Genomic DNA, 14,702 nt, shown 5'->3' with positions numbered 1-14,702 from the left:
TTATACACGCTTAATAAAGATATTTTTCAGGGGAAAATTGTGAGATAATTAGACTTATTTTCAGGAAATATTTTTTTTAATTATTATACAGACAATATTATATATATTTTTATCTCATTTGTATGTTTTTAAAATGATTATTTTAAGCATAAACATCACTAAATTTATAATTAGTAATGTTTAAAAAATGCCAGTGGGGTTATAAAATTAAACTTAATTTAAGATTTATTCTTTGAGAAACTTAAATTCTCTTAAATTCTTGTTTTAAGAATGTGTATTTTTACTGGGAAAAAAATATAGATTACAATTATTTTTGTGTGATTTATTTTTAAAAGTTAAAAGCCATTTAATAAAAGTAAACATGTTATTATATTAAAAAAGATTTTCTGGGGTCCAAAGAAAATTATGTTGTAAAAGCATTTGATGGTGTTTGCATTTGTGGAATGCTTCTTTGGAGTGTTTTCCTGCTGCAACCTTTGAGCCTTGCCACAATGAAATTGAATTTAGTTAAATTTAGTTCCTCAAAAAAATAGTTTTCATTATTCAATATTGAAATCAACATTATTGTAAAAGCAGACTGAATTTTATTATGGCTTGGCCGGGTGTTGGGTTCTTCTTAATCAGTAATGTTGACTGGTTCTTTCTTTATTCTGTACCCATTTCTCTCACCCCTTTTTCAGGGTCCACCTGGACGAGCAGGCTTTCCGGTAACTGTCTCATAACGTGTCCTATTGTCTGTCTTGTTTGGTTTTCTTGCACTTTACCTTTCTGTAGTAGTGTCTGATTTTTAAGAAGCTGTATCAAAACAATTCAACCACAAAACGAAAAATACCAAATTATTTATGTTGCATATTCTTGAAAAGCATGTCATATACAGCTTCTTTATTAGGACACACTGAGACCACCTTTTAACCAAGGGACTGAGATTATACAACCAATGTATTACGTTGAGAGTATTTAGCTTATTTTCTTAAATTCTTAATATTGCCAATATACAGTGGAGTGAAAAAGCCTACAGTGTATGACTACATCTAGGAATTTATATGACTACATTTAGGTAGGGGATTTGAATATGACTAAATTTATAAATTGTTTGATCTTGCTTCCACTGAAGTTTAAGATGTTCTTTAGATCATTCTCAAATCATGCTGGAAAACAAGATCATCAGGTTGTACATAAACATGTGCACTCCATTGTTATGCTTGTAAAATAATTTGTAATGTAGAAAAAGCATCAAATTAGGAATGACTCCAAAGTAGTGCACTGTGGTCTCAGACTTTTGGACCCCACTGAACATTGCCCTAAACCAGATATGCTAAGCTAGACTTAATGTAATGAGTCTCTTAGCTTGGCATCGTGGACGAGTCTCTTTTCCTTCAAGTTAGCATATTGTATTTTATACATGATTGTATTCTCTCTGGCCCTTTGGTGTCTGTCTGGATCCACTCTTCTGAATTCCTGCTGAAATTCTAACATTACTAACCAAAACTCAAACACATCTGTCTTTCATTATAGCATGTTAGAAGAAGTCCATCTTATTGTATGTGAACTCTAGTCCTACCTGCCAATTATAACCTACAAACCCCCATCACTCATGACAGCTCTTCTTGTGAAAATCTTTTTTTGTGTACGTTTTGTTTAAATTGTTGACAGGTCTGGTCAAAGTGTGAATGTGATCCCTTGCCAAAGCTTTTGATTGATTGCATCGTCAGGAAATGAGATGAAAATTAGTATTTTTGTAGGATGGAAGGTAGGGGTAGGAAGGGGAGAGGGGGCAAGTAATTTACACAAAATGTGTCCATTAGATTAGTACTTCAAAAAAATATTGATATTGGCTTTCACGCTCAGTTGAACTATTAGGGGATACTTGTGGTTTGTATATTTAAGCTTTGCTGCACATTCACATGTATATATGGCTATTTAACACTTCTGATTTGTAGTTAAGGATTTTGGGGCTCATTTGGATAAGTCTGGACTTTGTATTGTACTTCAAGCTACTTCTAATTTAAAGCTCTAGATATATCTATCTACAGTTATTTAATAAGTTATACTTAAATAAGTTATACTAACAGTTCATAGTTGTTCTAATTAATGCCATAAAGCTGTATTAAGTTTATCTCGAATCAGCACCTTGGACAGAGCCAAGAGAATTCAGTCAAGTGACTTTCCTCTTGGGACATTCAGCGGCAGGCAGCGAATTAACTCTGAAGGTCCAACTAAATGGACACTTCCAGGAACCTTTATCTTAACAGCTTTAAAACTTTAAAAACTAGGCACCTGCAAAGCTACAGTCCATGTGCTCAGTCATTGTTTGAGCAAATGTTTTGTTGACTTCTGATGAGTTATGGAGTCTTAGCCAACTCGCCCCATCGCCCATCCCCCCCTTCCATTACGTGTTACTCGAGTGAGTCGTCAGCAAGCTGTCAACGCTCCCAGCCCTTCTAATACACTGACCTGCAACGTCGGGAATGCAAATAAAAACAGCTGTAGGAATGGACAGCCTTGCATAATAAGTCACTTCAACATTGCAGGAGTTTATGGCCATGTTACATAGTGTAAAATGTTTGGAAAAGCATTAGTCCAGGCCTACAAATGGTGAATCCTTATGACCGTTTATTATATCAGGATCTCATTTCCCAAATGTTCTGGGGATTTTCTCCATAGTTAAAGAAAGTGGTGGGGTGAATTAGTGTGGATAGGTGATTATGATAGGATGGGTTGTTTTCATAGTTCATAGTTGTTAAACAGATATTTCACCCCAAATTGTTTTAATTCTGTCATCATTTAGGACTCATGTTGTTCTAAACCCGTGTGGATTTCAATGGAACTTAAAAGGAGAACATTATATTGTTGATTCCATTGATCATGATACCTTTATGGTGCTTTTGAATACTTTTTAAAGCTTGATGGCTTCAGTTTCTGTGCATTGTAATTGCATGGAATGAGGCATGGAAATGCTTCAAAGTTTTTTTTAGTGGAAGAAAGGTAGTCATGCAGCTTTAAAGTGACATACTGATGAATAAATGATGACAGGATTTTCATTTTTAGGTGAACTATTCCTTTAAACCCTTCCAAAAGGAAACAAACGGTCATGCTCCCACACTTTTTCAGTCACTTCATCATCTGTGATATGGTCAGCTAGCAAACATTGTCTAATGCAAGCACTGTGAAATGGCCCTAAAACAAATACTTGCTGCATTAACGCCATGCTTTCATTGGGATCATGTAAGCACTGATGACGCTTGATGTCTGTCTGCTACACGTTCATTTCAAATTCTTAAGTAGTTAACTTTTAGATTTTGAAGAAGTCTTTGGCATGCGTGCATCATCAGCTTTCAATTTACCAGTAGGTGAATGTTTAGTAATATAGACATTAAGTTGGCGTCACACTGGTCAGCTTAACATTTCCAGCTCTTCGTAGCCATACCACTTGAATATGTGGCTGAATGTAATTTAGTCTCTAGCGATAGTGGTAGTAACTGCAGATTGTAGAGATTCAGTCTGTCAGATTTATTGTTCCTGATTTTCCTCTTGACTTTGCATTGACCACTAGGGAGACAAAGGATCAATGGGCATTCCTGGAAGAATGGTGAGTGATTTGATATGCACTAAGCCCAACAAGCTAGTCTGTAGTATATTGCTGTAGTCTTGAATAATTGGTCATCAGTGCTCAGTGGCATGCCATTATTTAAAGCTAAACATTTGTAGCTAACTGTACAGCACATTTGCTTTGACACCAGTAATTTATGCCAAAGGCCATACTGATTCTATCAGATCCGATTGGACAATATTAATGTTTGCTTTAATTGCTAAAGTATGTCATATACAACATCCAGTATAATTGATTATCACTTCCTAATTTGTTTTGACCTGTTTTAGCTTGCACTGTGAATGTAAGCATTCACAAACTTTCACATGAATTTCTTCCAAATGTTTAATGTAGCTTTTCAGCGCAACTATATGATATAAACCAAAAACTCTATCTTATTTATTCAGCCATAAAATGGTTTCTACTTCATTGCCACCATTGATAGTTAAGGAAATGTCTTACTGAGATGTCTGAAATATTTCCGTCACATTTGAACAAGGGCTGAAGAAAAGAGTTCTTTCTGGCTGCATTTGATGAGAAATTCTCTCTCCTTATTACTCAGTTTGTCTTGGCTGCTCAGTCATGTAAAAATGATTTACTTGTTGAACTTTAAATAGAAAATAGACTTCAAAAAAGTCTTGTCAGTTACACTCTACATGCTGAGAAGGTAAAATTTGCAGCCAAACCTAGAGATCTTGGAAGAAAAGTTTTGTGTATATATATATATCCAAAGAGAGACAATATAAGATTCTCATTCATAAGATTTGTGCGTTTGGAATTGGCCATTTTTCAGATTAGCACAATGCATGATGTGTCGCAACAGAATTCAGGGTCATCCAAAAACCACATAGTCATATAGATGTCCCCCTGGAGCGCAGCAGCTACTCTTCCTTAAACATTTTGACTAAGAAACCGATAAAACTGCATTGTCCTCAAAGGAGACATTCCAGAATCTTGACCCTTGTATGGTTGCATACTCTAAGCTCACCCTAATGCTTTCTCTTGAAAAACAATCCCTACCTAAAAGCAGTCAGCAGCGTTCAGCTCAAACTGTGAGCCCCAAGCCGAGTTTTCCATATTTCACCCAGTGTAAAGCTACATTGTGCTCCTTTAGATTCTCACAGGAAGCGTTTTTTTTTCACTCTTCATGACTTATCCTTCCCCCCTCCAACCTCCTCCACTGACCAGTCTGTCTGTGAGAAAAGTTAGCAGCCCCCTCATCTACTATCCATTACTCCTCACAGGCCAGCAGTGTAACACTCCAGTGCTTCCGTTCCCCTGTAGCCTCCACCCCTCAACAACCAAAAATGCTCCAGTACATCAGTGTGTCCCATTCCCCAACCTCCAAACGCTCCGTCTCAGGCTGCTGCATGCCTGTGTCCTCTCAGAACCTCGCTAACCCTGGTTCCTCTCTCTGTCTCTCTCCTTCTCACTGTGCATGTGACTGTGTCTGCTGTGACTGACCAGGGCTTAAAGGGAAACCTGGGGGAGAAGGTAAGTGCAGGACGTCAGCCTGCATGTGCAAAATTGAGACTCTCTCACTGTGGGTGGCTGTGTTGATGCGGGTGGGAGGGGGGTGGGGGGGGGACGACGACCTGAATCCATTGCACAAAGTGCACAGGTATCGTGATTTATATCAGGAAGGCTTCAGGCTTTATTTTGAAGGGCCTTGGGGGTCACATTCGGAAGACGTTTCCCACAATGCTTGGATTACCTGTTTATTCTTGTAGCACTGTGAAGTTTTAAGACTCCCCAATCTAGACAGAGATGTTTGGAATGAAGCAGCGTGCCACTTCAGGACACGTCCAAAACTATTAAAATGTTGTGCAGTCACTAGAAGTCCCTTCGAGTCTGTATTTGGTATGACTGAGCACTCTAGACTGAATTTAGTACACTGAGCTTCAGTTCCTGTTGTGGCAAATGTGGTTTGAGCCATTCTTCAACCAGTTCCATCTGGCATCTTCGCTCAGTGTTTGTACAAGCCAGCAGTTCTGTGGCCTCCCTTCATCAAGCTGGAATGATATTGTAATGTCTGAGGCCCGAACAAGCAATGTGAGGAGAAACATATTCTTCATCCTTTACCATCACAGAAAAGAAGTGAAACTTCCAAAACACTGTGGTTCTAAAGAACTTGGATGGGAAATAAATAGTGATGTGACCACCGGGCCGACAAGTAGAGAAGCAGACAATATACGACCTTGGAAAGACCCACCACATTCTCATCCAGAATAATCAGTGGGCTTCCCTTGCTGTTTCAGGGGTTTACTTTTATCCCCTCTTTTTAAGTGCGGTCATGTTTTACCTTCCAGCAAGGGTAAGTCTTGACCCAACAAATTTTGGGTGAAGAACTTCACATCATTGGATATCAAAACTAACCCCCTCAAGATAAATGGGCACATTAGCCCTGAAACTGGCAGCCTTCGCGTTTCATTCCTCAAACAAATAAATTCAGTTGAATCATAAGTGGTTGCGTTGGAAAGCTCAAGCCAAATGAAAATCAGGCGAATCGGTGATTGATTGGTTGAACTTTGCAAGAACTGCAGAACTTGAGACAATGTATTCTTTAGACAGAAAGGATTACTTGTTGAACGAAATGAAATCTGTGAAGATCGTATCATTCATTAGTAAGACCAATTCTTAAATATCAGCAGAATTTGCTCCTGCTTTGGCTGAATATATTTGGACTCTTTGTCCAGTACCCATTCCTAGCTGCCAAATGCTTGTAATGTAAGCCTGTTCAAAGGGATATCTCTAAATCTTCAGTTGTCCTGGTGCACAGATCTCTGCAAGATTCTGTGGGTAACCATAAACCTTGGGGGCAAAGCTTAGGAGTCCTTTCCTTTTCCACAACCTGAAAATCAGTCTTGTACGTCACCCCTTTCACTCTCTAGTGACCTTTGTAGGTGACTCAAAAAAGTGCTAAAACAAATACTCCTTCGTCCTCTGATAAAGTGGGCATTGAACCAGAAAAATAAAAAATTGTCCACAATTTGATGGATGGCTGAGTCATCAAAGGTGTCTTCCTGATAAAGTTTCACATGAGAGAGCTAATTAGGGAAAGTGCTGGAAACCTGAGAGCTTTCCTGTCTGACCACAGAGCGTAGCGGGATTGCGCTTGGATGTTTGGTGCAGTGCTGCGGACAGGCAGACACCGTGCAAATCACCTAGTTTACGCCAGATAACCAGCCCGCCGGGCCGTTTGCTGTTTACTCAGCAGTGCTCCCTGACCCTCTCAATTCGCTGTCAAGATGTAAACTACAACTCTGAAATGAGAACCAGGGTCTGCTGACATTTTACTTACAGACCAAAATACAGTGTTCACCTCTGAGCCACATGCAAGCGCTCTCCGTGAGGCGGCTTAGCGAAAGAGTTATGTTAAACAGATGTTATAGGGTTTTTCAGAAAGGGTTATTCTATTCTGCAGATACAATATATTCACTGATACATTTGGCTTTGTGTACTAGGTGTAGTTTAGAGGATATCATTCCTTCTCTTTTCTGTCACTTCCTCTCCTCACTGTCTTTCTACCTCTCTTATCTGTCCGTAGGGAGCGCCAGGAGAGCCAGGTCTGTCTATCATTGGCCCACGAGGACCTCCTGTAAGTGTTTGCTCTGTCACTGCTTAAACTCTTCAACATCTTCCTCTAATGTCAGATCTCCAGAGTAGATACAGGTTATACAGTAGGTGCAGATTTAAGGAGCTTTTGGCCTCAATCCTATGATTCCAAGAGTTCCTGGCAAGGGGTTGTTCTATTGTTTTTCTTTCCGCACTTAACTTACAGACCACCCCAAAGTGAGCTCGATAAATTTATGGTCTAGGCTAGATAAGCAGGATCAGCGTCATCTAGCACAGTACTGTATGTGGAGAAAATCCAATGACTCTCGTCTAATCAAGACTTGATCTCTAAGGTGCACGAACAGGACAGGAATCCCACTGCAGCTTGTATGGAAGCACTTACACTTCATCAGTGTATTTCGGGGCTGTGACTCCCACATAATGACGCCCATTTGGAATCTCATCTTCATTAGCAAGAAGGAATGAAAACATCCCAGCCCTTGTCATTATAATCCAGACATTAGACGTGCAGATTGTGCTGTATCTGTTAATGAGTGGTCAGTCATCATGCGAAATGGGGCTTGTCCCCAAACTGGCACTCTTTCCCTTTCTTTGCATTCCATTCAGCAAGACAAAACTGTAATGTTACGCCGTCAGAAGCGCAATTTCCTTGTTGATTATGCCGTGCAAAACTTTGTCCTGTGGTTTCCCCATTCATCCAACACACTCTTATGGCAGGGCCATCAGACTGTTCAGACATCTGTTTTTCTGCTTGCTGATTATACACTTTTCTATACCTCTGACCCATCACCTCTAATAAGGCGTCAGGAGTGGACATCAGGCATAGAGAACTAGTGACAGGTGAAGTTTCATTGCAGGGCTGCCTCAAAGGGAATGTCTTCAGCAGTTGTTCTGAAAGCATAGGCTTTGTCCTCACCTCCAAAAGGGTCACAGAGGTTGATTTGAGGCAGAAGTGTGGAGAGGCCAGCGGAAATGACTGCTTTTGCCAGGCAGGTAGACCTGATAGGGTGGTAAAAGTTTCTTTCTCACACATAAGTGGAACAGTTATGGAGTAAACAGAGCGATCATTAGATGATGTGTTGAGTTTTCATTACATTTAGTTATTGTCTTAGCTGATCAGGTCAAGGCCAATGTTTTTGAAAGTTATAAAGATACAACATAAATACGAGCTATTCTTGAATACGCAAAAGGAAAGAAGAAATACTTTTTATTTCTTACTGATAAAAACTGAGGCTTTCAAAACAATTAAATAAATGTGATTATTCCTATGATTTCATGATATCGGTCTTTGGAAGGTCAATTAATTACATTAATTATATATATAGGTAACATTGTTACTTTGAAAACAAATACATTTTTGGAAAATCCCTTTTGTAGATTCCTTAGTAGCACTGGACCCCAGTTTGAAAACCCCTGTCTTATGTGTCTTTTGTTTTTTTCATATTTTGTTCAAGGTACACTTTGAAAAATTGTGTCTGTCCTGAAAATAACTGAAAAGTGATATGTAATCTGGGTTTAATTCCGAGATCAGATTGCGGTCAGAAAATTGATGTTGCATCACTCCTGAAGAATGTTATGGATTGCGTCCATAGTGGATTTTTGGTTTAGAGGATTTTATTTTTTTTATTTTTTTTGCTGGACTGGACTTGTATTCAATTGTTTTCTATTACTTTTTGTTACATTTTTGTGCCAACAAAATGAATGTTGTCAGTCCTGTTTTGGGTGATTCCGGGGGGGCACATGCTGCTACTTCCATTATTCCAGACCTTTAGGTTCCCAAGGCAGAGAAAATCAGCCATGTTCCAATAACTACCTGAGACCCAGACACACAATCCCCTTCATTAGCTCCGTTCACCTCTTCCTTGTAATTTTCTCTCAGGTTGCTCCAACGCTGTCTTTTTTTTGCCAGGCATATTGAATGACTTCCTTTTTTCCCAAGGGCTGCAAAAGTTTATTCAGGAAAGCAAACTTAGTATTGTTCACAGGAGAATGTAGCACTAATGATTACTGACATTTACTTATTCAGAATGTGAGAGCCAATTAGACAAATTAAATAAGGACAACTCTAATGTCTTCCAGTTAGTTCTTTCCAGTGTTGAATTTCAGTCAGTGTCCCACAGTTTTTAGAGCTTTATTTGTCTTTGTCTCCTCATCCCACACAAAGTGCTTCCTACAGAGCAGGAAGGCTCCTGTCCTTCAACCTCAATTACGACACAAGTTTAGAGGAACAATACTCCGTCTCTCAACACAGACCTCCTTTCATCGAGTTCACATAATCCTCATGTTTTTTCGTATAGAAAATAACTGCTTATCTTTTTTCTTTCTGTCTCCCCTCAGGGTCAACCTGGTACTAGAGGATTTCCAGGCTTTCCGGTAAGTGACTTTTGTCTGAAGCCAACTGAACAAACCTCTAGTTTATTTGTGAGTTTATAAAAGCCACCAATTAGCTACTGGTTGTCTTGACCCCTTATTTAATTGATGCACATGGAAATGACTCAAGGAAGTGTGACTAAATGTACAGTAGGCTTGTGCAGCTGTCATATAAGCACTGTAAGGTATATAAATGTCCTAGAACCCTTTCTATAGGCTATCTACCTCTTCTGGATATTAAATGCCTTTTTCAGGTGTTTATTACCCTGCATGATCACTGTTCAGCAGGACACATTGTTAAAATACAGTACCCTCAGTGTGTCTAGTTAGTGTTTTACCTTTACTCTCAAGGCAATATATATATTTTTTAATAAACATTGTCATATTAGCTAGTCTAGACAAGAGAATTGGAGCTGTTTTGTGCCTTCACAATATCGCCAACCTGCTGTTCTCCCACTTCTTTTCCAGGGCCCCATCGGCTTGGACGGGAAATCCGTAAGTTTCGCTTTAGTCCTTACAAATGTTTGAGTAATTGACACTCATGCAGGTTTGGAACCTCCGAACCCTTGCACGAAATTATTTGGCAGTAATTGATAATTGGCGGTCATTTTGGCAATGAAGAGGGTAATTATGGTAATAATAATTATGCCAATTATTGTAATAAATTCACTATTGTCACCATCATGACAGAAATCAATTATGATATGTGTACAAAGAATGAAGTAATTTGTACTACCTAAAAAGACTAAAGAGAATGGATTGTTTTGCCTTTGCCTTTTTCCCCCAACCTTACAGGGACAGAATGGTCCAAAAGGTGATATGGTAAGTATTTTTGTAACCATTTTAACCTACCATTGTTAACTGGCTTGAGAGATGCAGTGCAAAAACAATTTCCTATAAATGTGATCCTAAGAAAACACACCTTGGCTGGAATTAACTGAAGTGTTAAAATACAAATCTAAATACTTTTAGTTTAAAGGGACACACATAATGAGATCTGTCATGTTCACTTTTACTAGGGAAATACCGCTGGAGTAAAAACCATTCGTCATAAAGAGAAATATGTAAAGAAGTAAAACATATCATAAAGAAAAATTTGTCAGTGTCCAAAACTCACCAGTAGAGCTTTTTGTTTTCAAGATGGCTTGTTACACTGATGTTTATCTAGGCTGTAAGCATGGCCATATAAATTCACAAGAACAACACTCTTGTAGTTTGATTTATGGGTAGAGTGACTGAATGGTGTGTGTGGGGGTGTGTGTGTGTGAGAGAGAGAGAGGAGAGAGAAAGAGATGAGAGATTTCATTCAGTGGGGTTTGTCAAAAGTAACTTTAAGTATTTAGCCGCCTGTGGTATTAAAACAAGGACATTGGGTTGGGTCTGTCCTCTTAAACTGCGACTTGAAAAATGTAGTCAACAGTTTTCTTTTTCGTGATGAAAGACAATGGGCAGATAAACCATTCCAACCGCTTTAAACCATTCCTTATGAAATATAGTACAACCTCTATGTTCCTTCTTTTATAGCATCGTGAGAAAAGGCAAGCTTAGAAACTATAAAAGAGAAGCACATTTCCGAAATGACACCTTTATAAGACCGCATCAGAGCTGAACGGCCCCTGCTGAGCTTTTGAACATGCCTCACTGAGCTTTCAAAGTAATACATACTTTACACAAATATACCCTAAGATGGATATATTTATATCATTTCATTGATAAGTTTCTTCTCAGAATCTTCACATTTGCTTTGTTTTAACCTTATATGGAAGTATTACAGAAAAGATTTGTTGCTATTTCCGAATGAATATTATGACTTGGAATCAATCGAACTGTCATTTCTAAGGCTGTGGGTTACATGTCTTTCAGAGGGCATGATGAACTGTGGGGCATTGATTTATTAAAAGCAGCCACTGATGCTCTCTCCATACAAACACACAACGATACTTCTAATCTAGTAAAAACACTTAAAGATGGTGTTTGTTTTGTATTTCCTTTTTCAGCATAAGAAATTAATTTATAAGGAACTGTTTTGTGCGTTTGTGCATGTTATGACTGAGAGGTTTGGCACTGTTGGTTGTAAACAGGAAAAGATAATCCAGTAACACATCCGTATTGTAATTGTGATTATTTCCACAGGGTCCTCGTGGTCCTAAAGGAGTACCAGTAAGTATTTGCTTAAATATATTAATACATCATCAAAATTCCACAGGAGTTTTTATGTGGCAGTGGAATGTCATGCATGAATTATGTTGGATGGATTTTTAAGTGTTTTGTTAAAATTTAATTTTTCAGGGTGAACCTGGTCCAAAAGGAGAGAAGGTAGAGTCATGCGTGAAATGCATTAAAATAGCAGCTAATTTACTTACAATTTGTGAGGACGACACATGATAGATTTTGTTTTTCTTTGTTTTTCTTTTTTATTCTAGGGTGTATGTGGTGACTACGCTCACAGGGTGAGTGAATGTTTTATTGAACTTATTATTAATATCATAAACACCGTGAATGTTTCATTTATGGTTTAAAGTAAGCTACCAAATAAGGTTGTCTGGTGTTGAAAAACTCCAAGTATATGTTTTCATTCCAGTTTGTCAGAGTGATTTCTCTCGTTTACCCTTAAAAAGACATGTACAACATGTTTTGCGGTTAATTTAGAGACATTAACATAGAGGGAAAAAGGGAAGGAATAATGGATTGGCAGCTTGGATAGTCTCAGATAGGCAGCACATGAGCACATGCCAAGGCAGGGCCTCAAATTTGATCAGCCCTCTCTCAGGGAAATCACAGTTTCTTGTAAACACAGCAATTTTAGCAACAGCCTGCTGAATTAGATTTGATAAGACTCTCTGTTAAAAGGGGTTTTGGTAACAGCCCTAGCCTATTTAAAAGTAATTTTGGCCTTTTGAAGCTATTTTATCAATTATGTAATCTCAAAAACAACACGCAATATAGAAGCAGAAAAATAGTCTTGGCAGTAGATGTTTCTACTGAATCTGTGTTTTGCTTGAAAAAGAAAGTACAGAAACAGCAGCAGGACACGCACAGTTGATAGATTTGTTTCTAAGAATTTAATCACTGCTTTATTGTGTAAGTGTATACCACAGATATATCACATCAAAACAGTCATTTTTCATGCATGTCAGCCAGGCCACGTGCACTATTTAGAAAGCTGCACATAAGGGAGGTCTTTTTGGGTGGCTGTAGGTTATTTGCAGTTAGGGTTAAACCCAAAGGTCACTGCGCTAGACCGAAAGGATACTCTCTTCAGTGATGGAACAAAAAATGGGTATTATCACTTGAATGTGTGTGTGTTTATGTATCCATGTCCGTGTATTTGTATGTTGGGCCGTTTTAAGCAGGGGCTCCCAATGAAAACGCTGGCAGCTTTGCGCTCCAGTCAGGCTCTGATGTTGAAGGTTTGTGGGCTGTTCGCTGTCCCTCATCCCTAATACCGTGATATGTGGGTTACAGTCCTGCTGCAAAGAGAGACATAGCTGAAAACTGTGCTCTAGTTTATCCACATGCACTGTTGGAGGTGCAGAGAAGTGCCTGTTATTATAACTGATTGAAAACTCTACAGGAATTTATAATGACACATTTTATCACACAGCTGTTTTCCTGCTTTTTCTTTGGCCTTCTCAAGGAACTTTTATGGTTGTGGTATATCATTTTAAGGTACACTATGCAGCTGTAACTTTATATGTCATCGAAAATGCATCCAAATATTTTTTGGATATGTTAAATATATAAATACCATGTGTCTTTTATATTTTGATTGGCCTTAACACAATTTAACATTCTGGTTAAATTGGTGAAAAACCTTCTGCAGGGAGATAAGGATACTTGAAAACACTTGCCTTCCTTATTTGTATGTATTTTTCGCTTACTCGGAAATTCAGTGAGACAAACAATCAGTGCGCTTTTATATGATATTATAGATTGTGTAAATTGCTTTTTCATATATTACGTTTATACATTGGAATATGTACACTACGTTCAGAAGTTTGAGGTCAGTATGATTTTTTACAAGGATGCATTGAATTGATCAAAAATGATATGACATTTATGTCTCAAAAGATTTCTATTTTATATAAATGCTGTTCTATTCATCAAAGAATCTTGAAAAAAATGTGCCACTGTTTCCACAAAATTAAGCAGCACAACTGTTTACAACATAACATCATAATAACAAGAAATGTTTCTTGAGCAGCAAACCAGCATATTAGAATGATTTCTGAAGGATCATGTAACACTGAAGACTGGAGTAATGATGCTGACAATTCAGCTTTAAAGCTACAATATGTAATTTTTTTCGCCGCTAGGGGTTGCTAACCTCTTACAAAGGCGTAGGTTGATGACGCATAAGCGGAATTATGGAAGTTGGCGTCATGCCGATGGATCTAATAATGTTTATTGAGTGAAAACATTCATGCTTTTTAACATGACTGTGGTATGAAGCAGCGATTGCTAATGAGAGACAGATATCAGCACCACACGCGAGTCCCACGGATATAAAGGAATAAGGACATTTCATTCTACCAAACTACCCCAAGTGCAGAATTACTACTCACACAGGTCAGTTTATTTGACGAATTAAACTTGTGAGGTAACGCAACGCTGTTTCACTTGGTCTACACTATCATACTAAACTGCATTTGAGTGTGTTAAAAGTTATAATGTTATTATATTATATTACAGAGACTAGCAGTAAGCAAGGTCAACATTAGAATAACATACTGATCATATTCTAACATTTCATCATGTTGAACTATATAACATTGATTCCTTTTATGTACATTTGCTCACCTGTCTAATAAAGTACATGCAAGAGCGGCGTCTCTGTTAAGTCGAAGTTAGTCGCGGACGTGTAGCTCTCGGCATCTCGAAAACACTACGCTGATATTGATCCTCGTTTTATTTCTCCTTTTGTCCCAAAGTCTGCTTGCCATGGTCCATAATGAACGAAACTACAATAGCGTGAGCGTGCCGCAGTTGTCCAAATTTTGTTCAAATAAACACCGACTTGGTAAGCGTAAGAGCATACAGACCTGAAACTATTGAACAGTAGTGTATATTCCATGTACAGTAAGGTCCATTCAATGAGACCTCATTGAAAAAGTTTTTTAAATTAGAGTGCAAAATTGAATAACTTTTGGACTTTTGGAACCATAGA

At 38.2% G+C, this 14,702-nt stretch overlaps 1 protein-coding gene across 10 annotated transcripts in view; it reads left to right on the top strand.

Moving 5' to 3' along the window:
• col13a1 (collagen, type XIII, alpha 1) overlaps positions 1-14,702 on the top strand; it is a 101,716-nt gene that overhangs the window by 50,486 nt on the left and 36,528 nt on the right. For 4 of the 10 annotated variants that reach the window (XM_084093524.1, XM_084093521.1, XM_084093520.1 and 1 more), the window contains exons 3-12: positions 681-707; positions 3,554-3,589; positions 5,057-5,083; positions 7,137-7,187; positions 9,503-9,538; positions 10,004-10,030; positions 10,331-10,357; positions 11,669-11,695; positions 11,825-11,851; positions 11,959-11,985. In XM_084093524.1, the coding sequence (XP_083949650.1) occupies positions 681-707; positions 3,554-3,589; positions 5,057-5,083; positions 7,137-7,187; positions 9,503-9,538; positions 10,004-10,030; positions 10,331-10,357; positions 11,669-11,695; positions 11,825-11,851; positions 11,959-11,985 (312 nt within the window). The remainder of the gene's footprint in view (positions 1-680; positions 708-3,553; positions 3,590-5,056; positions 5,084-7,136; positions 7,188-9,502; positions 9,539-10,003; positions 10,031-10,330; positions 10,358-11,668; positions 11,696-11,824; positions 11,852-11,958; positions 11,986-14,702) is intronic. The other 6 variants (XM_084093522.1, XM_084093526.1, XM_084093523.1 and 3 more) reach the window with 3 other exon arrangements.

Source organism: Abramis brama, assembly GCF_963993115.1.
Source record: "Abramis brama genome assembly, chromosome: 19".
NCBI lineage: Eukaryota > Metazoa > Chordata > Actinopteri > Cypriniformes > Leuciscidae > Abramis > Abramis brama.
Note: the sequence above shows the minus strand (reverse complement) of the source record. Positions and strands in the feature narration are given on the sequence as shown.